The sequence below is a fragment of the Phocoena phocoena genome, chromosome 10, assembly GCF_963924675.1.
Source record: "Phocoena phocoena chromosome 10, mPhoPho1.1, whole genome shotgun sequence".
In the NCBI taxonomy this organism is placed as follows: domain Eukaryota; kingdom Metazoa; phylum Chordata; class Mammalia; order Artiodactyla; family Phocoenidae; genus Phocoena; species Phocoena phocoena.
Window position 1 is genome coordinate 36,107,026 of NC_089228.1, and position 27,323 is coordinate 36,134,348.

At 38.4% G+C, this 27,323-nt stretch overlaps 1 protein-coding gene across 25 annotated transcripts in view; it reads left to right on the plus strand.

Moving 5' to 3' along the window:
* PBRM1 (polybromo 1) overlaps positions 1-27,323 on the plus strand; it is a 95,899-nt gene that overhangs the window by 47,053 nt on the left and 21,523 nt on the right. For 16 of the 25 annotated variants that reach the window (XM_065886289.1, XM_065886293.1, XM_065886292.1 and 13 more), the window contains 7 exons: positions 982-1,624; positions 5,264-5,475; positions 13,147-13,332; positions 14,231-14,388; positions 15,014-15,277; positions 21,675-21,820; positions 24,147-24,304. In XM_065886289.1, the coding sequence (XP_065742361.1) occupies positions 982-1,624; positions 5,264-5,475; positions 13,147-13,332; positions 14,231-14,388; positions 15,014-15,277; positions 21,675-21,820; positions 24,147-24,304 (1,767 nt within the window). The remainder of the gene's footprint in view (positions 1-981; positions 1,625-5,263; positions 5,476-13,146; positions 13,333-14,230; positions 14,389-15,013; positions 15,278-21,674; positions 21,821-24,146; positions 24,305-27,323) is intronic. The other 9 variants (XM_065886290.1, XM_065886285.1, XM_065886287.1 and 6 more) reach the window with 4 other exon arrangements.

A 27,323-nucleotide genomic window follows, 5' to 3' on the forward strand; every position in this document is an offset into this window, starting at 1 on the left:
GTGTTTGGTTACCCAGTGGTATGGTTTTTTTGTTTGTTTGTGTATATTGTTTGGTTTTTGAAAGGATAAAAGCCAGATTTTTTTTCTCCTTTTATTTACCAGTTTTCAAAATAATGAAATACAAAGAAAATAATGCATTGGTTTACTAAAGTCATGCAACATCTACCCTATTGTTTGTTTGTTTTTATTTATCATTAAGAACTACTAGATTTAAACATATTGCTGAGTTTTATAACCCATTGCAATTATGGTTCTTGTTGATATTTACGTTGTCCCAGACTGGCTGCTATGGTCTTTTGTCCTGACCATGGTAAGAAGTCATTGGTAGATTCTTTACTGTCTAGTGTTTCAAGCTATACCAGGCTCATCTTGTATAGACTAGGAATTAGCCATTTGCCAAAGAGCTACTAACATTAGTATTTGAAATCAGTATTCCAGAGCTATAGTCTTTATAGTCAAAATTATATAGGGGTATACTGCAACTGGGTTGGTCACTGTTTCTAGAATTTTCAGTGGACAGAGCTAAGAAATTTTGTGTGTGTGTATTTTATATTTAAAGAGAAAATACATCTTAAGTTCATACTGATACTCCCAGTTGAGATTCAAGGCCACAAGGTTTTTATTCAGTGTCCTCTGTTTTAACATCTTGATCTCTTTTTCTCCCTTGATGAAAATCTCAGTTCTCAAGGATACCATAGGAGATGGAGTTAGAGTGTCACATAGCTACTCATTTCCTTTATTCTACCTTATTCACAACTATCTCAACATAATAGTACTTACTCTCCCACCAAAAATATGAGTAGTGAAAACAGTTTTTCTAGTTCTTTCTTTGTTGATAGGGTATGTTTCACTAGAAATATACTAATTACTGTGTTTTATAAATCACTTGGAATAGTCCCTTCCTTGTGGTATGCTACCAACTTTTTACAAATTTAGGTTCATATATTTTATTTTATCCATTTAATATAAATCTTTCTTTAGGTAGGAAGAGCGGTATTTCTCCTAAAAAATCAAAATATATGACTCCAATGCAGCAGAAACTAAATGAAGTCTATGAAGCTGTAAAGAACTATACTGATAAGAGGGGTCGCCGCCTCAGTGCCATATTTCTGAGGCTTCCCTCCAGATCTGAGCTGCCTGACTACTATTTGACCATTAAAAAACCCATGGACATGGAAAAAATTCGAAGCCACATGATGGCCAACAAATACCAAGATATAGACTCCATGGTTGAGGACTTCGTCATGATGTTTAACAATGCCTGTACATACAATGAGCCCGAGTCTTTGATCTACAAAGATGCCCTTGTCCTACACAAAGTCCTGCTTGAAACTCGGAGAGACCTAGAAGGAGATGAGGACTCTCATGTCCCAAATGTAACCTTGCTGATTCAGGAGCTTATCCATAATCTTTTTGTGTCAGTCATGAGTCATCAGGATGATGAAGGAAGATGCTACAGTGATTCCCTAGCAGAAATTCCTGCTGTGGATCCCAGCTTTCCAAACAAACCTCCTCTTACTTTTGACATAATTAGGAAGAATGTTGAAAATAATCGCTACCGGCGGCTCGATTTATTTCAAGAGCATATGTTTGAAGTATTGGAGAGGGCAAGAAGGATGAATCGGTATGTTTTCAAAACCATTTCTTTTTGAGAAGGTGTGACATTTAATGTAAAACGGAAGAAAGAATTTTGCTTTGATGTGCTATTTCAGCATAGGTACATGATTGCAGTTGATGGGGTGCTATTTTGAATTTTAATTAGCCAAAACTTATATAGAGAGCAAGTATAAGTATAGTCTGTGGAGGAGAGAAGGCACACTACTAAATTGTCTAGATAGAGTAGGGCCAATGAGGGGAAGGAATGAGACAAAATTGAAGATCTGTTGAAAAACATAAACTTTTAAAATATAGCCTTTTGTAGAACATGTATTTTTAATGGATAAAATGCTTTCAATTAGAAATTGTAATATGATTTCCTTTTAAAGTTTGAGTTCAATGCAAGCATGCTTTAAATAAATTAAAATAGCTTTAAGATACTGATCTGAGGTTAGACTGATTTAAATTTGATTGTCATTTCAGATATCTAAAAGGGCTTATTTTTAATCTCAAATTCATCACTTTTAAGTTCATTCTGTAGACATTAAATGTTCTAAAAGAAGAAGAAATCAAATTTAAATTTCCATCAAACTTAAATTCCCTTCTAATTTTGATCTGTGCTGTATATTTGCCACACAACAGTAGTATATACTCAGCTGTGAAAACAGTTTCAGTTCAGCAATTACAGTGTGTCTTCTATATGCTCTTGAGGTCACTTGGGGAGAATATAAAAAGTTAAAAATACAAACCTTACCTTCCTGGAGCTTATAGTCTATCATGCTGAGAGCTAGACCTTTAGTCACTGAGCATGGGGTGATTCCAGCTGAGGAATCTGTGAAGCCTGGGTTTGCTCTGGATCTTGAAAGAAAAATTAAAAGTAATGTAATGTTTGATGTTCCTGTTGAGCGCCTGCCCTTTGTAAAGCACCATGCTAAGTACTTCATGTACATAATCTCTAACCCTTATAATAGCCATTCTAGGTAGGTGATAATCTTCCTAATTTTTATATGAAGATGTACACGACAGAGAGAAATACATTGCCAAAGTCACACAACTAGTAAGTGGCTTGGCTCATCTTGTTCCCCACTGTAGAGAGCCACTGCTGAGCCAGTCACCAAGACACCAGTCATCCCTTATCACGGCCAGGGATGATAAGACTTGAGCTGTGTGCTCTAAGAGCTTGAAGTCTGACAATTGGGATAGCGCCTATGCTTAGGGAAAAATAATTCCAGGCATGAGATAACGTTTAACAACTTGATATTTAGTAAAAGATGGTGGAGTAAAGGAACTGCACTAGAGTTCTAAAAAGGCATGAGACGTCAGAGAAGAATGGGAAAATGGGTGGGATTCAGATAAGGTAAGTGGTATGAGTAAAGGTATAGGGTTAGGAAATGAATATAGTGTGTTCAAGAGACACGTGGAGTTGGGGTCAGATTGGAGAGGCCCTTGAGTGACACATTTAGTAAATGGTCCTTATTCTTCAACAGTGCAGATAGAAATAAAGAGAAATATGGAGGGACATATTGTAGTCAAAATCTGCATTCATTTATTTGTTAGTTTTCATTTATTCAACAAATGTTTATTGAGTGACTACCAGTTATGAGAATGTTCTGGATACTTGGTATATACCAGTAGACAAAACAGACGAACCCTGTTCTCATGGAGCTTAGAGTTCCACTCTTACTCACAGTTTACTTAAATAGTCCTTAAGTCTAAAGTCACTCCTCTCCTCCCTGCCCCCCTACCTTACGCCCAGTATATCTTGGGGTTAGTTCTGTGAGTCTTCCAAAATAGACTTGTCTCTTAGATTATTAGCAACTTTGTTTCTTATATAGATGACTATCAACTTTGTTTCTTGTATAGATGACATGATTATTTTAAGAATTAAGCAGATTTGTATCTCTAGGAAATGAGCTCTTTTGCTTCTAGCATTGTTGACATGGTTAGTTTTTGCTTTTGAGGCCTAGGAGGTAGAGTCCAAGGTGACTTTACAGTATTCCCCTTTTTATCCACGGTTTCACTTTCTGCAGTTTGTTACTCGAGGTCAACCAAGGTCTGAAAATATTAAATGGAAAAACCCAGAACTAAACAATTTGTAAGTTTTATAAATTACAGACTGTTCTGAGCACATGATGGAATTATGAATCTGCCCTTTCATTGTAATGTGGATTATCAAAAGTGTTTTCAGTTTTAATTTTATACTTAAAATTGTAAGCTCTTGTAAAATTAATTTCAAGCGAACAGTCTTCAGAAGTCTCTATTCAGAAAATAGGCATCAAAATAGTGCCCTAGGAGTTTTTTTCCCTTGGCCAGTTTTATTTTTATTGCTTTCCTACAAGTGTTAGCATTTCTATAACCTGAAAAGATTTTAGAATCTTTCTTGAAACATCCATTTAGGTTGTTATCGGCAGTGTTCTAGATTGCCAGTTCACCTTTGCTGATGAGAAGCATTCTGGAGGCTTCCTTCAAGTTTGATGCTCTAGTGATCCGTATCAGCAAACAGCTGACTGGGCTTGCTACACCATCCACACTAGCCTGACCAGAATGTCTCCATGACTGCTGCTAATAAGTCTTTGTCTCTGGTTACCTTTGTGCATAATTTTTTTTTTTTTTTTTTTTTTTTTTTGCTGTACGCGGGCCTCTCACTGTCGTGGCCTCTCCCGTTGCGGAGCACAGGCTCCGGACGCGCAGGCTCAGCGGCCATGGCTCACGGGCCCAGCCGCTCCGCGGCATGTGGGATCTTCCCGGACCGGGGCACGAACCCGTGTCCCCTGCATCGGCAGGCGGACTCTCAACCACTGCGCCATCAGGGAAGCCCTGTGCATAATTTTTTAGACCCTGATATTCTTAGTTAATAGAATTATCTTCCTTCCTCAGACCAACAGTGGATTAGAAATAGTAATAGAATTTCTTTGAGTCTAAATTCTGAAGTTCATTTTACCCAGTCCTCTCATTTTATAAATGGTGAAAGAATCTTTTAAAAGTTTTCGGTATGACACAGATAATTTTTTTTCTATCTTTCACTATGTTGCCTCTGGTGATTCCCCAGAATTATGTAGTTATTTCTGGCAAACTAACATGAACGCTGACTCTGAGGCCTGTAACCATTTTACGATGCCCTTAGGACTTTGCAGTTTAGGTTCAAATATTCACGAAGTCGTACCAGCCTAAGCAACCATGATGTAGATCCAAAAAGAAGAAAATGGGCTAAATCTTTTGTTAATACCTTATACAGTGTGTTGGTCCCTTAACTAAGAGAAAGTAAAAGTTAATTCAAAGATTAGATGCAAGTAAGTGCTGCACATGGTGTGGAGCCTTAGTATAGTCCCTGACTGTGGCAACCCCCTTCTGTTGCCAAAATCAGCCAATGAACATGCTATGTTTCTCCCCAGGAAGCTGTATGAGGCCTTTCCTTTTACATGAGCTGTACAAGGAGTGAGCCTTAAGGAAAAGGAAACTGGTGAGCATGAGGCTCACCAAGGTAAAATTACACTTCAGATTCTGTTCTAACAAATTTTAAGGAGATAGCCTTATTAGAACTGCACAGAAGTTACCATTATATCAATTAATGCATTAAAGAAGCATTTCATAGAATGCTTTAACATATAAGCAGGGTGCTTAAAAGAAGCAGCTTGTGTGTCAGTGAATACTCTTAATGCTATTATAGGACAGATTCTGAAATATATGAGGATGCGGTAGAACTTCAGCAGTTTTTTATTAAAATTCGTGATGAACTCTGCAAAAATGGAGAGATCCTTCTTTCACCAGCACTCAGCTATACCACAAAACATTTACATAATGATGTGGAGAAAGAGAAAAAGGAAAAACTACCGAAAGAAATAGAGGAAGATAAACTAAAACGAGAAGAAGAAAAAAGAGGTTAGTTTCTTTCATTTTATTAAATATGAAGAAACATTATTATGATCTGTCCTAACTGGTCTTATAATTACCTGTGGAGCAGAGTCCTGTTTGTAGACTCAGGGTGTTGGCTTTTTCAAAACAGACATAGTAAGATGGGAAATGTTTTTGTCACTATCAATTTGTTCATCAGACTGGAAAAGGTTGGAAGTTATACGTGACACAGCTGTTATTCTAGTATTTCAAGAACAGAGTTAATTAATTCACAAGTGTGGAAGCTAAATACCTCTTAATACTATTGGTAGATAAAAACCTAAGGGGCACACCTGGGGCTAGAGAGCATTCTCAGCAGTGCATAAAGTTTCTGCCCCATTGTTCAACAGCATGGCTGTCCTCACATGGACTCAGCCAGGTAAGTAGATTATATTTTGTTTTTGTTTCAAATTATTTATTTATTTATTTATGGCTGTGTTGGGTCTTAGTTGCGGCATGCAGGATCTTTCGTTGCGGTGCGTGGGCTTTTCTCTAGTTGGGGTACGCAGGCTCCAGAGCACGTGGGCTCTGTAGCTGCCTCATGCAAGCTTAGTTGCCCCACGGCATGTGCGATCTTAGTTCCCCGATGAGAGATCGAACCCGTGTTCCCTGCATTGGAAGGCGGATTCTTAACCACTGGACCGCCAGGGAAGTCCCCAAGTAGATGATATTTTGGTTGAACCACATAACTAGGAGGAAATTTTTATTTTAATTGTATCAACCTAAAAATGTTACTTTGAGTCATTTGCCAGAATTTAGAAATACTTGAAAGTAGGAACTTTTATTAGAAATTTAATCGTTTCTGAAAAAGTTAGAATTCACATAAATACCTAGAATATATAACTTTCCAAACATTAGATTGAGTAAAGGAATAATAACACTATTGTTAACTTTATAACATTTATGGAAGTATATATGTGACACAACTAGCACAAAGGAATGGAGCCGTATTGGAGCAAAGTTGCAATATTGAATGAAACTAAATCACTGTTAACCTGAAATAGATGGTGACAAGTTAAAGATGCATATTGTAATACCAGTAATAACAAAGAGAAAAAGTCAATACAGGAATTAAAATGATATGCCAGAAATACTTGCTTAACACAAAAGAGGGCAGTAAAGGAGGAAAAAAGGAACAAAAAAATAAGACAAAAAAAATAGCAAAATGGCAGACTTGAATTCAATCATATCAGTAATTACATACTGTGAATAGACTAAACACTCCATTCAAAATGCATTGGTTATCAGACTGAATTTAAAAAGTAATATCCAACTGTATACTGTCTATAAGAGATTCATTTAGATTTGGACACAAATAGGTTGAAAAGAAAATGAAGGGAAAAGATATACCATGCAAATAGTAACCATAGTGAGTTGGAGTGACTATATTAATCAGACAAATAGACTTTAAGAAATATTACTAGAGTTGAAGGGGGACATTTTATAATGTTAAAAGGGTCAAGAACGTATAATACTTATAAATGTGTATGCACCTGACAGTGGAGCCCCAAAATACATGAAGCAAAAACTGACAGAATTGAAGAGAAATAGTTAACAGTTATAGTCTCAATACACCTTTCTCAGCAAATGACAGACTAACTAGACCAAAAATTGGCAAAAGTATGACTTAAATAAGATTGCTATAGACTGAATGTTGTGTCTCCCACCAAAATTTGTATGTTGTAGCCTCCAGTATGTTGGTATTTGGAGATGGGGCCTTTAGGATGTAATTAGGTTTGGATGCAGTCATGGGAGTGGAGCCACTACAGTGGAATTGGTGCCGTTGTAAGGGGATGAAGAGTGAGAAGACAACTGTTTATGAACCAGGAAGTGGACCCTCACCAGACACCAAATCTGCCTCCAGAACTGTGAGAAATGGATGTTTATTGTTTAAGCCACCCCATTTATGGTTGGTGTTCTTACGGCAACCTGAGCTCTAGGACAAGGACTGTCAACCAGCTTGACTTGACGGACGTGTAAAACACAATACCCAATGACTGCAGAATACACATTCTTTTAGAGTGTACATGGAACATTGTCTAGAATGGACCATGTGCTGGGTCATAAAAGTTTAAAAAATTTTAAAGGATTGAAATCATACCAAGTTCTTTTTTTTTTTTTTTTTTTTTTTTTTGGCTGTGTTGGGTCTTGTTGCGTGTGGGCTTTCTCTAGTTGTGGCAAGCGGGGGCTACTCTTTGTGGCTGTGCATGGGCTTCTCATTGCGGTGGCTTTTCTTGTTGCAGAGCACGGGCTTTAGGTGTGCGGCCTTCAGTAGTTGTGGCACATGGGCTCAATAGCTGTGGCTTGCAGGCTCTAGAGTGCAGGCTCAGTAGCTGTGGCACACGGGCTTAGTTGCTCCGCAGCATGTGGGATCTTCCCAGACCAGGGCTCGAACCCGTGTCCCCTGCATTGGCAGGCAGATTCTCCACCACTGTGCCACCAGGAAAGTCCCAGGTTTTTAATTTTGAGACAGAAGATTCTTCTCTTGAGAAATGGACCAGGCAGTGGGGATCTAAAGATAACATCTGGTCCTCAGTGAAATCCATCCAGCTCTATGTATGCATGGAGAGCTTCCAGTCAGCTTTTTAAAGCGTTTTACTTTTGTTTCTTTTTTTTTTTTCTTGGCTGCACCACACAGCATGTGGGATCTTAGTTCCCAGACCAGGGTCAGACCCACACCCCCTGCGCTGGAAGCACAGCATCTTAATCACTGGACCACCAGGGAAGTCCCTAAAGTGTTTTACTTTTTTTTTTTTTTTGCAGTACGCGGGCCTCTCACTGTTGTGGCCTCTCCCATTGCGGAGCACAGGCTCCGGACGTGCAGGCTCAGTGGCCTTGGCTCACGGGCCCAGCCACTCCGCGGCACGTGGGATCTTCCCGGACCCGGGCACGAACCCGTGTCCCCTGCATCGGCAGGCAGACTCCTAACCACAGCGCCACCAGGGAAGCCCAAGTGTTTTACTTTTAAATAGAAGCAGATATTTATTTAAATGGGACCAAATATTTAAGGGAAAACTCTCTAAGATGTTAAAATAGAGAGCAAAACAAAAAAATGGAACTTGGAGGAAACAAAAAAATTGAAGGTAGCAGGAGAAAATTTTTTTTAAAAACCAACTAACTGGACCTTCAGAGAGATGACAAGCTACTGTATCCATAAAACAAGAACAGAAAGCCATAAAAAGTGAACATTTGCAGAACAGAAAATTTCTTGGAAATTAAAAATATGGCAAACCCACAGAGTTAAAGAAAATATTCACAAATCATTATATCTGATAACGGTCTAGTATCCAGAATATGCAAAGGACTCCTACAGTTCAACAACAACCAAACAACACAATTCAAAAGTGGGCAAAAGATTTGAATAGATATATCCTCAAAGAAATTATAGAAATGGCCATAAACACATGAAAATTAATGTTCAACGTCATTAGGGGAATGAAAATGAAAATTATTGTGAGATACCACTTCACACCCTTTAGGATAATTGTTATGGAAAAAAAAAGATACAAGTGTTGGTGAACATGTGGAGAAATTGGAACCCTCATAAATTGCTGGTGGAAATGTAAAGTGGTGCAGCCACTATGGAAAAGTTTGGCAATTTGTTTAAAAACTAAACATTTCATTACTATATGATCAATAAGTTCTGCTCCTAGGTATGTATCCAAAAGAACTGAAACCAGGGACTCAAGCAGATACTTGTATACCAATGTTCATAGCAGCATTATTCATAATAGTCAAAAGACAGAAACAACCCAAGTATCCATCACAGATGAATGGATAAACAAAATGCAGTATTTACATACAGTGGAATATTATTCAGCCATAAAAAGTAAAGAAGTTCTAACACATACTATAAGGTGGATGAACCTTGAAAATATTATGCTATCTGAAATAAGGCAGGCACAAAAGGACAGATGCTGTGTGATTTCACTTATATGAGGTACCTAGAATACCAAATTCATGGAGAGACAAAGTAGATTAAAGGTTACCAGGCTGTGGGGAAGAAAGATAAGGAGTTATTATTTAATGGTTACAGAGTTTCTGTTTGGATTAAAGAAAAAGTTTTGGAAATAGTGGTTATGGTTACACAACATTGTGAGTATAATTAATGCCACTGAATTATACACTTAAAAATCGTCCAGAGCTTCCCTGATGGTGCAATGGTTAAGAATCCGCCTGCCAGTGCAGGGGACACGGGTTTGAGCCCTGGTCAGTGAAGATCCCACATGCCGCAGAGCAACTAAGCCCGTGTGCCACAACTACTGAGCCTGTGCTCTAGAGCCCGCGAGCCACAACTACTGAAGCCCAACGTGCCTAGAGCCCGTGCTCCACAACAAGAGAAGCCACCACAATAAGAAGCCCGCGCACCGCAACGAAGAGTAGCCCCTGCTCGCTGCAACTAGAGAAAGCCCACGTGCAGCAACAAAGACCCCACGCAGCCAAAAATAAATAAATTTATTTTTAAAAAATTGTCGAAAAATGGTGAATTTTATGTGATATATATCTTACCACAATTTTTAAAAATTAATGTAGTATACCAAAAACCATTGAATTTTGCACTTTTAAAAAAATTAATTAATTTTTGGCTGTGTTGGGTCTTTGTTGCTGCACGTGGGCTTTCTCTGATTGCGGCGAGCGGGGGCTACTCTTCGTTGTGGTGTGCGGGCTTCTCATCGTGGGGGATTCTGTTTGTTGTGGAGCATGGGCTCTAGGCACACAGGCTTCATTAGTTGTGGTACATGGGCTCAGTAGTTGCGGCACATGGGCTTATTTGCTCCGTGGCATGTGGGATCTTCCCGGATCAGGGATTGAACCTGTGTACCCTGCATCGGCAGGCAGACCCTCACCACTGAGCCACCAGAGAAGCCCGAACTGTGCACTTTAAATAGATGAATTGTATGGTGTATTAATTATATCTCAAGCTTTTTAAAAAAAATGATAGTAGAGTGGGGTTGGGGGATAAGATTAATGTTGTTTAACAGAACAAACTTGCAAAGAGTAGTAAATAAGCTATAGAGATCTAATGCAGAGTACGTAGATATAGACAACAGTATTGTCCTATAGTTATGTAGTGTGGTAAACTGCTGCAGTGGCAACAGTATATAAATAGATCAAAGTAACATGTTGTACACCTTAAATTTACACCATGTGGGACTTCCCTGGTGGTCCAGTGGGTAAGACTCCGCACCGCCAGTGCAGGGGGCCCGGGTTCGATACCTGGTCAGGGAACTAGATCCTGCATGCATGCCACAACTAAGAAGTCCACATGCCGCAATGAAGATCCATGTGCCTCAACTAAGACCCGGCACAACCTGCCTAAATAAATAAATAAATAAATAAATAAATAAATAAATTTACACAATGTTATATATCAAATTTATTCACTTAAAAAATTGTTTTAAAGATAGCAGAAGGGAAACAGAGAAGGATTAGAAGATAAAGTTGAAGAAATCTCCGAGAAAATAGAACAACAAGTAAACAAAGAAAAAGATATCTAAAAGATCAGCTCAGGTGGCCTAGAATCCACATAACTGCAGAACACAGTTCTGCTAGGCTTTCTTCCACTATATAACAAGGACCCCTTTCCTCCACTTTCTAATAACTTTTTCTTCTGAGCCTTCAATGCCAAGTCTTTAATATCCATTTCTCTACTAACAGTGTATTCAAGGCAACCTAGGCTTTTTCTGTCATGTTCCTCAAAATTCTTCCAGTCTCTGCTTATTATTCAATTCCAGAGTCACTTTCATATTTTTTCAGGTACTTGTTACTGTAACAACCCCTGTACTGGCTACCAAAATCTAATCTAAATACCATCAACTCGAAAGTCCCAAATCTCATTATTTAAATCGTCTAAACTAGGTGTATGGCTGAGGCTCTGGGTATGGTCCATCCTGAGACACAATTTCTCTTCATCTGTGAACTTGTGAAAGTGAAAAAAGAAGTTCTCTGCTCCTACAGTATAGTGATGGAACATGCATAGGATAATAGGGACATTCCCATTCAAAAAGGGAGAAATGGAAAAAAAAAAAAGAGTCATCAATTCCAAGCAGTTTCAAGATCTGGGCAGGCAGACTGCATTAGGCTTCAGGACATGGAATTAGTTCTCTGTGGCTCCACACTTTGCCCTCTGAATCATCTTTTTTCATGAAAGGTAACACATATTTGCAGCTGAGTTTTATCAGCCTGTTTCCTGTCTCTGGAATTTGGGAGGTTTAACAGCCTTCTTTTTTTTTGTACTCTTTCTCCGTTTCAGGCCTGTTGACAGTGTTCCTGCTGGTATAAAATTCTCAAGGACCTTGTGAATATGCTTCCTATGTCACAGGGATTCATTTGATTAATCAACTGCTAGATAACATTTTCCACCAAAAATGGCAAAACTTAAAAAAAATTATAATACCAGTATTGGAGAGGGAATGGAGAAACAGACCCCACCCCCCTTGTAGCCAAAGAGTGAAGGACTTAAGTTGGTATAGACTTTTGGGGGTCAGTTTGGAATATGCATTTTAAAAACGTTTAACATGCTTATTTCCAGCTCTTCCATTTATGGAAAATTATCCTAAGGAAGTAATCAAAGAAGTGGCCAAAGCTTTTTCCTGAAAAAAACCTACGGTGTTTGCAAATAATGGCTTATATGGGAGCCATTAAAAAGTTTTGGGGCTTTCCTGGTGGCGCAGTGGTTGAGAGTCCGCCTGCCGATGCAGGGGACGTGGGTTTGTGCCCTGGTCCGGGAAGATCCCACATGCCGCAGAGCGGCTGGGCCCGTGAGCCATGGCCGCTGAGCCTGCGCGTCCGGAGCCTGTGCTCCACAACGGGAGAGGCCACAACAGTGAGAGGCCTGCGTACCGCAAAAAAAAAAAAAAAAAAAGTTTTGTTTAGGGACTTCCCTGGTCCAGGTCCAGTGGCTAAGACTCTGCACTCCGAATGCTGGGAGCCTGGGTTCAATCCCTAGTCAGAGAACTAGATCCCACATGCCGCAACTAACAGTTGGCATGCCGCAACTAAAAGATCCCACATGCTGCAACTAAAAAGATGCCCCAACTAACGGTTCTGTGCGCTGCAACTAAAGGATCCCACATGCTGCAACTTTTGCCGCAACTAAAGATCCCGCGTGCCGCAACTAAGACCCAACACAGCCAAATAAATAAATATTTTTTTAAAGTTTTGTTTAACAAAAATAAAAATCTTGTTGAAAAGCATTTAATCTCAAGGGAAATGTTCATGATATATTAAGTGTATGCATATATAGTTTATAGTATATTGTATGAAATACATATCCCATATCTCCTCAATTCTAAGATTCCATTATCCTAGGATTACATGATTATCTCTAGGATTACATGATTTACAAGTGACCTGTTTTCTTCTTTATATGTTTGTGTATCATCCAGAATGACTCTAGTGAGCATATATTATTAAGGTGATTATTTTTATTCTGTAGATGCTTTATTTATGTATTTATTTAAATTAATGGCAGTTGGCTGTAATTCAAAAAGACAGTTTTGAATAGAGGCTATCGGGAATGTGGATGTCATACTATTTGTCCTGAATCCTGCCTTTGAGTATCTAGAAAAGAAGTAAATGTATTAGTATGTGTTGTTTGAATCCTGCATCTGTTCCAACATCCCTTTCATGAGAACATTTTTCTCTTTTTTACCGAAGAAGCTGAAAAGAGTGAAGATTCCTCTGGAGCTGCAGGCCTCTCAGGCTTACATCGCACATACAGCCAGGACTGCAGCTTTAAGAACAGTATGTACCATGTTGGAGATTATGTCTATGTGGAGCCTGCAGAGGCCAATCTACAACCACATATAGTCTGTATTGAGCGACTGTGGGAAGATTCTGCTGGTAAGTTCATTTTAATTTGGAGGGCAGATTGGTGAGATGTGACTGTTGTACTCCTCCTTGGTTCCCAGGGAAGGAAATTGTAACTCAGACATTTTATGTGTTCCAACAATAGTTCTACACTGTCAGTAAATGCAGTTAAGTACCCACTATATGAGAAACATAGGATCAAGCACTGTTGGGCAGTGGCACAGGTGAGTTGAAAGAAATACAACTTTCTGAAGTCTAGCTGAGATTCATTCATTCAACTGATATTTATTAAAAACATACCATGAGCCAAACTCTGTAGGATGGCAGAGATTCAGAAGAACAAAAGGCCTGTGTTTTGTCCCTGGCAAAACCACTCTGGTAAAAATCACAAATAAAGAAGAAATTGTTATAGACAGACATGTGCCTTAGCTTAGAATTTGATTTCAAAAAGGCTTCCTAGAACAATCGCCTTTAACTTGAGACATAGAGAATGAATAGGAGTTAATGAAACCAAAAGCAAGCAGAAGTGTGATCCAGGCAATCCAGTTCTTTCAGCTGTTCATCATGTAAAATACCTTTGTATTCCGTCAGCCAAGAGCTAAATATGTCTTTTAGTATATCTTACATCCTTATAAAAGCGCACAGCTTTATGTGTGTCCTGACCCAGCAGAGTAGAGTAGGTCTCATCACCTTCCTTATTCTATTTATTATACATCTTTTAATAGGAGGGGGAAAGTAGCATTTTTTAGGCCTCATTACATTTCATTATTTTAAAGTATTGTTTCTTCTAAGATAATTGTATTAAGGAACCGTGGTCTAAAAGCACCTTGCTAGGTTTAGGCCATGGCAGAATGGATGGAGTATTTGTTCATTTTACAAAGAATATGTTATTTTTGTTAATGGTAATTCTCTTTCTCTCTCTGTTTTTGAGGTGAAAAATGGTTGTATGGCTGTTGGTTTTATCGGCCAAATGAAACATTCCATTTGGCTACACGAAAATTTCTAGAAAAAGAAGTTTTTAAGAGTGACTATTACAATAAAGTTCCTGTTAGTAAAATTCTAGGAAAATGTGTGGTCATGTTTGTTAAGGTAAGAAACTCATTAGTCCCAAAACAATAAATTATTCCATGGGAATAAAATTCACAAACACAAAAAATTGATCTTTACAAAATTGATAGCTCTGTTTTAAACTGTGGAATTTTTTTAAAGCTGTGTTTCTAGCTTCTGTAAAGATTTGGGGAGAAACTAACCTGAACATGATGGTGAAAGACCATTTGCTGCCTACACTATATAGCTATATGCAGTTAGCTTAAATTTTTTTATATCGGCAGACAAATTTTTAAGGGTGACATTTTCTGAAGGATCATTATTAATTGTTAGTGTGGTTTTAGGTAATAAGGTGCACTTTCTTTTTGTCTATGTAGTATAGGCACATGCCCATAGCTTTAAGGAATATAATAGCTGTATGAAATATTAATATACTGTCAGAGGAGCAGTTGGTAAGCTAAATAAGCTAAACAGTATGTGGTGAGTAAGGCCATTGAGTATAAGGAAGTACTCCTAGATCTCTAGCCATTTACCATTTGTTGTTCACTGTCAAAAAGTCTTAATACTTTAGCTTTTATTTCTTTGCTTGTTTGGTGATTTTATTTGTTTTTTAGTTGATTGGTTTTCAGAAAATTCACCTAATTGATTTTATTCTTATATCCACCAGGAATACTTTAAATTATGCCCAGAAAACTTTCGAGATGAGGATGTTTTTGTCTGTGAATCACGGTATTCTGCCAAAACCAAATCTTTTAAGAAAATTAAACTATGGACCATGCCCATCAGCTCAGTTAGATTTGTCCCTCGAGATGTGCCCTTGCCTGTGGTCCGAGTGGCCTCTGTATTTGCAAATGCGGATAAAGGGGATGATGAGAAGAACACAGACAACTCAGAGGACAGTCGAACTGAAGACAGTTTTAACTTGGAAAAGGTATGTAGATAATAGCCACGTAGAAAAGAATTTTACATTTCAGAATACCTAGTCTCAAAAAATAAATGAATAAAGTACTCAAATTCAGAATTAGAAAAAGAGCAACAATATAAAACCTTAGCCTAGGGACTTCCCTGGTAGCGCAGTGGTTGAGAATCCGCCTGCCATTGCAGGGGACGTGGGTTCGATCCCTGGTCCGGGAAGATCCCACATGTCACAGAGCAGCTAAGCCTATGCGCCACAACTACTGAGCCTATGTGCCACAGCTACTGAAGCCTGCATGCCTAGAGCCTGTGCTCCACAACGAAGAGTAGCCCCTGCTCACCGCAACTAAAGCCCGCATGCAGCAACAAAGACCCAACGCAGCCAAAAGTAAATAAAAAACAAAACAAAACAAAAACAGCCTAATAGAAGGAACTCTAAAAGAAAGAAAGAAATTAATACTTAAAAAACAGAGCAGCAGGACTTCCTTGGTGGCACAGTGGTTAAGATTCTGCCTGCCAATGCAGGGGACACGGGTTTGAGCCCTGGTCCGGGAAGATCCCACGTGCCACAGAGCAACTAAGCCCGTGCACCGCAACTACTGAGCCTGTGCTCTAGATCCCGCAAGCCACAACTACTGAGCCTGTGTGCCACAACTACTGAGGCCCACACGCCTAGAACCCGTGCTCCGCAACAGGAGAAGCCACTGCAGTGAGAAGCATGCACACTGCAACGAAGAGTAGCCCCCACTCACTGCAACTAGAGAAAGCCCACGTGCAGCAACGAAGACCCAACACAGCCATAAATAAATAAATAAATAGAGCAGCAGAATTAAAAAGGAGACTTCAAAAAAAAAAATTTTAAAAAAAGGAGACTTCGACAAGTTCAATGAGATAAACTACCAAGTATCCTAATAAAGGAAAAAGAAGGGAATTAAGCTTAATATACAAAATATAGAGGAAATTTAAAGACTTGTACATTTCTGTTAATAAGTTTGAAAACCTGAATGAGGGAATTCCCTGGCAGTCCAGTGGTTAGGACTCCATGCTTTCACTGCCAAGGGCCTGGGTTAGATCCCTGGTCAGGGAACTAAGATCCCACAAGCCACATGGTGTGGCCAAAAAATAAATAAAACAAAACCAAAAAATAATAATAATTTTAAAAACCTGAATGAAGTGAATAATTTTCTAGGGTAATACCAGTTAGTAAAGTGTAATCAAGAAGAGATAACACATGTAAGTGGACAACAACGTGAAGGAATTTTTTTAATGTCAAAGAGCTCACTTCAAAGACTACTCAGGCCAGATAATTCCATAGGTAAATTCTTTTAACTCTTTAAATTATTGAAGGACTTCCCTGGTGGTCCAGTGGTTAAGACTTTGCGCTTCTACTGCAGGGGGCATGGTTTGATCCCTGGTTGGGGAACTAAGATCCCACATGCCGTGTGGGTCGGCCAAAAGAAAAAAAAAATATTGCAGAGCATGGAGAGCAAAGAAAACTTCCCAGTTTGTTTTACCAAGCCGGAATAATCTTGATTCCAAAGTCTGACAAAGTAAAAACAGAAAACTGCAGTTCTGTCTCACTTTATGAGTATTGATACAAAAAAATACTTGGGAAAAAAGTATTGTTACAAGTGAAATCAAGTTAGTTGTTTGAGAACAACATGACCAAGTAGGCGGGATTTCATTCTAGGAATGCAAGGATTGTTCAAAATTAGGAAAATTCAGTAATACCTGTCATTATAATTAGTAGATAAAAGGAGAAATTATCTGATAAGGTATAGTACCAATCTTGATTGAAGTCTTCAGATGGATATTTCCTCAAAGTGATTTTTAAAAATTGTCTTCGTATCTGAAGCCTAGAGTAAAAGAAATTCCTTTTAAAGTTATACACGTGGGCTTCCCTGGTGGCGCAGTGGTTGAGAGTCCGCCTGCTGATGGAGGAGACACGGGTTCGTGCCCCGGTCTGGGAAGATCCCACATGCCGCAGAGGGGCTGGGCCCGTGAGCCATGGCCGCTGAGCCTGCGCGTCCGGAGCCTGTGCTCCGCAACGGGAGAGGCCACAACAGTGAGAGGCCCGCGTACCGTAAAAATAAAAAAAATAAAAAAAATAAAAATTAAAAAAAAAAAAAAAAAAAAAAAGTTATACACGTGACAGAGGTGCTTTCTGTACCATTATCTGTATTTTTCTGAGAGTAGCCAATGTAGTGAGACAAACAAAACTATTGACAATAAGAGGCAAAATTATTTTTTTGCAGATAGTGGGGAGAAATTAACTGAAAAGTTTTTGAAAACAATTCAACAAGTAGAAATTTCAAAATCTATATACAAGTCATTAGCTTTCTTACATAAACAGAACAATAATTCATAAGACTTTTGAAAGTAAAATGAAAATGTTGAATACACTTTAACAACTGTTAGAAAAATCATATGGAAGAAAATATCCAATTCATATGAACAAAATACATATATTAAGAAATTATCTTAAAAGGAGTATATGGAACCTATGGGAAGAAAGATAGTCTACTGCAGGACATTAAAGACTTGAATAAGTTGTTTTGGAACTTGACAAAATTATTCTAGCATCCTTTTTTTTTTTTTTTAATTCTAACATTCTTAGGAAAGGATAAATACATGACAGTCACCAGAAAAAGAAAAACTGAAAGAGTAGTCAAGAGTGCTTTACCCTGCCAAATAGTATTACATTTTACAAAAATACATTTAAAAAAATATTAAGATATTAGCTCAGGGTTGGTCAGTGGAGGGAATAGGCTTTTCACAATTAAATCCAGAATATAAAGATATTCATTAATTTTAGTTTATATATATATATATAAAATTTTTTTTTAAGTAGTTTATTTTTTGGCTGTGTTGGGTCTTTGTTGCTGCACGCAGGCTTTCTCTCTAGTTGCGGCAAGCGGGGGCTACCCTTTGTGGTGCACAGGCTTCTCGTTGTGGTGGCTTCTCTTGTTAAAGAGCACAGGCTCTAGGCATGTGGGCTTCAGTAGTTGGCACACGGGCTCAGTAGTTGTGGCTTGTGGGCTCTAGAGCACAGGCTCAGTAGTTGTGGTGCATGGGTTTAGTTGCTCTCCGGCATGTGGGATCTTCCTGGACCAGGGATTGAACCCGTGTCCCCTGCATTGGCAGGCAGGTTCTTAACCACTGCACCACCAGGGAAGTCTCTAGTTTTATATATTTTAACTTGTATTTTGAAGTGATTTTAGACTTAACAAATGTGCCAGGTGCTTAACAAAGAGAGTACAGAGACATTCCTTATACTCTTCATTCAGCTTCTGCCAGTGTTAACACCTTGTAAAGCATGGTACAAGGATCTAAACCAGAAAATTAACCTTAATACTATTTACTAATCTAGAGACTTGATTCATACTTTACCTTTTGTCCCACAATCGCCTTTTTTTCCTTCTAGTTTTATTGAGATATAATTGATATATAGCACTGTATAAGTTTAAGGTGTACAGCATAATGATTTGACTTACATATATCATGAAATGATTACCACAGTAAGTTTGGTAAACATCCATCATCTCAATATAGATACAACATTAAAGAAATAGAAAAAAAAATTTTTTTTCCTTGTGTTGAGTACTATTAGAATTTACTCTCTTAACATCTTTCATATATAACGTACAGCAGTGTTAATTATATTTATCATGTTGTACATTACATCCTTAATACTTATTTATCTTATAACTGGAAGTTTGTACTTTTTGACCACCTTCATCCAATCCCCCTCTCCCCCTATCCCCTGCCTCTGGTAAGCACAAATCTGATCTCATTTTCTGAGTTTGTGTTTTTGAAGTATAATTGACCTACAATACTATGTTATTTCCTGGTGTACAACATAATGATTCAGTATTTCTGTACGTTTCAAAATGATCACCATGGTAAGTCTAGTCATCATTTGTCACCATACAAAGATGTTATGTAATTATTCCCCACACTGTACATTTCATACCTGTGATTCATTTATTTTATAACTGAAAGTTTGTATAAAGGTAGTATTTCAGATCAGCAAGAGAGGGTGGAATCAAATGATACTGGAAAAACTGGTAGCCATTTGAAAAAAGAAGAAAAAAAAACCCACCTGAACTCTACCTCATTTCATATTCCAAAATAAGATATAAACATTAAAAAAGAAACATAAGTTGCTGACATAAGTACATTTACTATTATTTACCTGTAATCTTTTATTCATTTATAAGCTTGGAATGGATCCTTTTATATACATGATATAAAACCCAGTAGCCATAAAAGAAAAAAGAAAGATCATTTTCTTGATACAATTGACAATATCAATTAGTTTAATGAAACAGTCTAAGGACTGCTGTTTCTAATGTACAAAGAGCTCTTTGAAGTCTAGGGAAAAAATAATACTGGAAAAATGGGCAAAGGACCAAATAGATCACTTATAGAAGGTCGTTCAAAAATGTAAGAAAACGTATTAATCTAATAGCTTTTAAAATGCCCAGCAAATTGACAAGAGGTCTGAAGCCTGATAATACATGCAGCCTGGTGTCGGTGTGGGGTAACACACTCTCATCTCCCATCAGTGGCATTCCCTTTGGCCCTGCTGTTTGATGGCAGGGAATGTGTTCCAACATAGTACTCAACTAGGTATGCCAAAGGGTGACGTAAGTGTTGTTTGTAAAAGCAAAACCCTAGGCCAAACCCAAATGCCTGTGAATGGGAATTAAGTTGTTATACATCCATTCATATAATGCAAACTGTGCAGCCAGCAAAAGGAATTAACAGGTTGCAGAATGGGCTGTGGTTCCATCATTACTCAAAAAAATCAAAATGTATGTTTACATATATGTTTGTGTAAATAACATGGAAAACTATAAACTGAACTGGATGATTATCTCTAGGGTTAGATCACAGAAGACTTGTTTTTTAAATTTTACATACTCTAATGCTTGAATTATTTCCAACAAATATACTTTTTATATAAAGGAGAAAAATAAAGTTTTTAAATTGTTAATGTAAAAACTGGAAAAACTGAATTTTTAGTATCCTAGAAAAAATATCCATTTTAGTGTCCTTACAGTGTTTTTAAGAGAAAAGGAGCTTGGGAAAAAACATGTTATTTTTTACATTTTACCAGTATGTCTGGGAATCATAGAGACATTAATTTTAAAAGAAGAAATGTCAGTGGAAGTCAGTGTGGGAATTAAATTTGTTATTATTGTCATTAGAATTCATAAGTCCCCAGTGTCCTCTCTATGTATGAGTTACTTTTCTTAGTCTCATATATTTATTTTAATATTGCATATGGCCAAAACATGTCATGCTAAGAAATTTTTAGATGAATAACTAGAACAGAACCCATTCCTGAAATAAAAATGTATTCTTAATCTCAGGGCTTTCTTTTTCATAGCTTCCATTCCTTCAGGTGCTTCTCACCCAGCATATATGTGGGACCTCTCTCATTCTTAAGGATTTTCCAGGAAGTCCATTTCAGTACCACATTTGAAATCATAAAGATCAAAACATTAAATTATTTTGGACAGTCTAAAGGAGATTTTTTTCCCCTTAAGTTTGAAGTTTCAGATATTCTCTGGGAGATGCAGTAGAAAATTTGGGGGGTGTTCTGCCATTTCCTCAGCTTTTATGTGTTTTAGAGCTTTTATATTTAAAACACCTAGTGCTGTGCTCAGTATCTGCTAGGTTCTCAGTAAATTATGTTTCTTATTTTCATAGTCAGAATTATCTTTTATTTTTCTTCTGAGTCAGGCATTATTCTGTGTACGTAACATGAATTGTGTCATTTAAGCTTCCTAACAGCCCCACCTGATGGGCACAATATCTTCATTTTACAGATGATGAACCTAAGGCATAAGAGGTCAAGTAATTTACCCATGTCACAGCAGCCAGTAGGTGACAGACCCTGTAATTTATTCAAAAACAGTATGTGTGTTTGTGTCACAGAGGCTATGCTGTTCCTTTCCATGTTGGAATAAATCAAAATGATAAAAATTTTAAATCAGTTGTTAATGTGAAGAAATGTGGTGAAGAGGAAGCTTGTGTAGAATTTGCTCCTTATCTTTTTAACAGTTGCGTGAGGCTGTTTTCTGTATGCTGATAAGTCTTCTCCATTGCTTTTTTTTCCTAAAGTCTGTGAGAATGGGGGAAGAAAGGAGAGGGGAATAAAACAGTCTTGGAGTAACATTATTTTATGAAAATTAACTGGAAATTTAAAATAGATACAATATTTGATAAGACTTAGTTTGATTTCAGTAACCTATTCCTTTGGTTTCCTATCTTTATCAGAGCTTCTGTTTATGGTTATTTTTTCTTTTAAGTTAAAATGAAGGAAATCTGCTTTCCCTTCTTACCTTCTCTGCCAACTCCTTGATTGTCAGCAGCCTGTCTTCAACCAGTTTCCTTTACCACAGGAGAAAGAAGATGTCCCTGTGGAAATGTCTAACGGTGAACCAGGTTGCCACTACTTTGAGCAGCTCCGGTATAATGACATGTGGCTGAAGGTTGGCGACTGTGTCTTCATCAAGTCCCATGGCCTGGTGCGCCCTCGTGTGGGCAGGTGAGCGTTTTTGAGGTAGAGAAGACGAGGTTTGGTTTGAGAGGTTCGGAGCCAGTAGAAATTCATCACTGTTTAGAATGAAGGCTAAAGTCACTCTCTTGGCAACTTTTCCAACTTCCTCTCACACCACACTCTCCCTGCTTACGCCTCTAGCCACACTTCCTTCTTTAAATTGCTTCCTTGAATCCCTTTTTTTTTTTTTTGGCTTTTTCTTCTCCTACCATTTACTGAACTCTCAACCCAGAAATCTCCCTGCCAGCTTCATATGGTGAACTCCTTTAGCTTAAATTTGAAATGGCTCTTCCTTAAGGAAGCCTTCCCTGTCTCCTCCAGACTAGGTTAGGTCTCCCTATTACACATTCTCAGAGCACCGTGTGTTTCCTTCTTCTCAGAGCACATATCATTTATATTATCAGGCTTCCATACCAGACTGCAAATGCCCTGAGAGTTAGAGACCCTCTCTTTTTGAGCAAAAAAGTGATAATATACCTTTATATCCCCTGCTCCAAGCATAGTGCGTGAGGCTCAGATATTTGATGAACAAGTAAATGGGTGGATGGCATAGAATAGCATTAAAGGAGTCAGGGCGCAGGGCTGGGCAGTAGAGGATAGTAGTTAAGGAAAGTAGTTGGTTGCAAGAGATCTTGGTTTAAGTCCCAGCCCTGCTAGTTTAATGTCCATAGGCAAATGACTTAACTCTCTGAGCTTGTCTCCTCATTGTATTTGTTCATCATTCAGTAATTGTTTATTACACACCTACTATTTGCCAGGCTCTGTACATACATTAGTGAATAAAACAAACAAGTATCCTTAGTCCCGCGGATCTTTTTTCTAGTGGGAAGACAAACTATAAACATCATGAATAAGTAAAGTGTATAGTGCATTACATTATGATATGTGCTGTGGGAAAAAATAGAGCTGGGTATGGGGAATCAGGAGTGCCATAGTCAAAGTTAGGGTGTTCAAAACTTTAAATAGGATGGTATGTAAAGCCTCACTGAGGGCTGACAGTTGAGCCAACACTTGAAGAAACCAAGGAAGTGAGTAATGTGAATATCCAGGGAGAAAGCTTTCCAGGGACAGAGAACAGCCTGTGTAAAGACCGGAAGAGAGACATTCCTGGCCTATTCAAATCATCAGAGTTTGTTACAGGTGGAGTGAGCTGTACATGAGTTAGATGGGAGATATGAGAGCCAAGGGATATAGTGCAAATCTTGTGGGACTCAGAAACCATTGTAGGGACTTGGGCCTTTATTGAGTTAAATGAAATATCATGGATTATTTTCAGCACAAAAGTGACTTTTTTGGGGCGACACTGCGAGGCATGTGGGATCCTAGTTCCCCGACCAGGCATCGAACCCGTGCCCCCTGCAGTGGAAGCACAGAGTCTTAACCAGTGGACCACCAGGGAAGTCCCCAGAAGTGACATCTGACTTAGGTCTTAGCAGGATTGCTCTGTCTACTGATTGTTAAGAATAGACTGTAAATAGTCAAAGGTGGAACAGCGAGATCTGCTAGGAGGCTATTGCAATAATCCAGGCAAGAATGATGGTGGTTCAGGCCAGTAGTCAGATCCAATTCTGTAAATTAGTCAGATCCTGTTTTGAAAGATTGAGTTAAAAGAATGTAGTGTCCAAGAGAGAGGAATCAAGGGTGACCCCTGCATTTTGGCCTGAGGAACTGGAAGGGTGGAGTTACCATTAACTGCAATGAGGATGCTGCTTCATGTCTGGAACCATGAGGCTATTGGGACAATAATAATAGCAACTTTATGGTGTGGTTGTGAGGAATGGTACAGTATCTGCACTGAACAGTCAGATGTTAATTTTTCTTTTTCCTAGGGAGATGGTCTGTGACTTTCATCAGATTCTCATGGGGTAAAGGGGTATTAAATCTTGACCTTCAAAAAGGTCATGAACCATGGCCTTAAAGGAATATGTGCCACTAATGTGATCTGACCCCAAATATTGATGTGTTTATTCAGCTCACAAATCCAATGATAGATGCTTAGCATCTCAGGAAGAAAACCTGAGAGTCAGCTTAAACTATTAAGTTGTATGCCTTAGTATTATGTTAAAAAAAAATTTTCCCCCTGAGATGAGTAGCCAAATGTTCACTTCTCTTTTTTCCAAGTATCTTCTCACATGCTTAAAGGGGAAAAAAACCAAGGAAATTGTCTTATTATCAAAACAGCCAATGAAACTCCTCTAAATAGTGCATATCATTAAGTTTTTGGTTAACAGAATTTTTGTTAGACTAAGCCTTTAGGAATGAAACCTGTAAGAACTCTATTTTAATGGAATTTCTCCATTTTTTTTCTCCCAAGAATTGAAAAGGTATGGGTCCGAGATGGAGCTGCATATTTTTACGGCCCCATCTTTATTCACCCAGAAGAGACGGAACACGAGCCCACAAAAATGTTCTACAAGAAAGAAGTGTTTCTGAGTAATCTGGAAGAAACCTGCCCCATGACATGTATTCTAGGTAGGTATTCATGCTTTCAATTGTAGGTATTCATGTTTTTAATTTTATCTTATTCATTCCACAGTTGGTTGAATAGTTCTTCTGTCCTGGGTACTCTTCTAGGTGCTAGGTATACAGCAATAAAAAAACCAAAATTTCAGCTGTCTCAGAGACTTACAGTGGGGCAGAGGCTGGGCAGTAAATAAATTAAAATTAAATATATAAAACATCAGGTAGTAATTAGGGCTATGAATGAGAAGAAAGCAGAGGAAGAGAATAGAGAATAATGTTGAGGGGAGGTCCTATTTCAGGTAATGTGGTCAGCAAAAGCCCCTCTGATAGGTGACATGAGAGTAGAGCCCTGAAGGAAGTGAGGAAGAAAACCATTGAAAACTGAGATTTTTCTCCTTTTAGGCACAGCAAACACCAAACACAAAGACCTTGAGGCAGAGTATCTGGGCATGTTTGAGTCACAATAAGAATGCCGGGTGGCTGGAGCAGCCAGGGGGTGTGGTAGGGAATGAGCCCTCTAGGTGGCTGGGCACTCGGTTATGGTAGGTCTTACAGACAGTGCAGGGATTGATCTGGAACAGATGAGAGGTCCTGTGAGGAGTCTGAGCAGAGAGGCCATGTGAGCCGACTTATAAGCATTAGAGGAATCACTGTGGCTGCAGTTTGGAGGACATGTTGTAAGAATAAGGTAGGAAGCAGGGAGAGCAATTAAAAAACTTTGATAGTCTCTGTTGGATTAACCCTAGTAGTGTTATTTTTCCCATTCCAAAAATGTGAAGGACTCTTGTTTTGGTTTCTGTTGTGTCATCCTACTGAGTGTTCACAGTGGCATTCTGCTTCTCAGATCTAGTTATATGCACCATATACTGTTGTTGTTTTCAGCTGTTGTATTTATTCTGGCCCTGAATTAACTCATTAGCTTACTTACACCAACTACTGTTTACACCTTTTGGAGTGGTTTTCCAAAAGGTTACTAGTCACAAGCTTTATATTGATTACATATGGTTATAAAGTTGAAGGAGCCACCATGCTTACAACCAAAAGGAAATTTGCAGATTAAAAAGTATTTTACACTTAGACTTTTGTCACTTTACTGTTTACCTACATTGTTTTTGGTGCTTTGAATTTTTTCAGAATTGGATATGGTAAAAATGTCTGAATGGCCAATAATTCAGTGCCTCTGGGGAGAGGCAACAAAATCTAGTGAAGTTATTAAATCTTCTTAAGTTTTTGCAGCAGAGAAAGTCTTCCTTTTAACTTGTGCCCTAGAACTTTACTCCCTAGTGTAAACCTAGTCGGGAGACTCAAAGGGAACATAACAAAGGTGAGACTGAAGTCTTCTTTGGTTAGGACAACTGTATCATTGATTCTTTTTTAGTTATTTTCTTCGTGGTTACCCTGGGGATTACATCTTAAATTTATGACAGTCTGGTTTCATATTCTATACAAAAAAACTCTGTTCCTCTATAGCTCCATCCCTCCCCCTTTGTATTATTGTAAGAAATTACCTCTTTATACTTTGTGTGCCCATTATCATAGATTTATAATTATTGCTTTGTGTATTTGTCTTTAAAATCATATAGGTGAAAAAGAAGATTTACAAACCAAAAATATAATATTGTCTTTTATATTTACCTATGTAGTTACCTTTACTAGTGGTTTTTATTTCTTTGTATGACTTCAAGTTATTGTCTAATGTCCTTTCATTTCAGCCTAAAGAACTCCCTTTAGCATTTCTTGTAGGACAGGTCTGCTAGCAACAATCTCCCTCAACTTTTGTTTATCTGGATGTCTTGATTCCTCCATTTTTTGTTTTCGTTTTGTTTTTTTGTGGTACGTGGGCCTCTCACCGTTGTGGCCTCTCCCGTTGCGGAGCACAGGCTCCGGACGCGCAGGCTCAGCGGCCATGGCTCACGGGCCCAGCCGCTCCGTGGCATGTGGGATCTTCCCAGACCGGTCCATGAACCCGTGTCCCCTGCACCGGCAGGCAGACTCTGAACCACTGCGCCACCAGGGAAGCCCGATTCCTCCATTTTTGAAGGCTACTTTTGCTGGATGTAGAATCCTCCATTGGCAGTTTTTTCTTTCATGTCTTTCATCAAATTTGGGAAGTTTTTGGCCACTGTTTCTTCACATATTTTTTCTGCCCCTTTCTCTTTCTCTTCTTCTTCCAGGACTCCTATTATGCCTATGTTGGTTATGCTTAATGGTGTGCCACGGGTCTCTAAGATATTGTTCATTTTTCTGTATTCTTTTTTCTTTCTTTTCCTCAGACTTTTCATTTTAATCGACCTGTCTTCAAGTTCGTTGATTCTTCTCTGTGTTCAGATCATCTGTTGAACCCTTCTAATGAATTTTTCTTTTTTTTCCATATTTATTTATTTGTCTGTGATGGGTCTTAGTTGCAGCATGTGGGATCTTCAGTTGAGGCCTGCAGGATCCTTAGTTGCAGCATGCAGGATCTTTAGTTGTGGCATGCAAACTCTTAGTTGTGGCATGTGAACTGCTAGTTGTGGCAGGTGGGATCCAGTTCCCTGACTAGAGATGGAGCCCAGGCCCCCTGCATTGGGAGCACAGAGTCGTAGCCACTGGACCACTGGGGAAGTTCCTCTAATGAATTTTTCAATTCAGTTATTATACTTTTCAGCTTCAGAATATCTATTTAGTGTTTACATTTTCTGTCTATTGATATTCTATATTTAGTGAGACATCATTCTGGTTTCTTTTAGTTCTTTGTCCATGGTTTCCTTTAGCTCTTTGGGTGTATTGAAGGCTGTTGATTTAAATTCTTTGTCTAGTAAGTTCAGTATCTGAGCTTCCTCAGGGACAGTTTCTGTTCATTTCTTTCTAATCCTGTGAATAAGCCACACTTACTTGTCTCATGCATGCCTCTTCATTTTTTTGTTGAAAACTGGATGTTGAAACTATATTTTGAATATTATGATGTGATAACTCTAGAAATCAGATTCTCCCCCCTCCTCAAGTTTTGTTGTTATTGCTTATTGTGGGTTGTCGTTGCTTGTTCAGT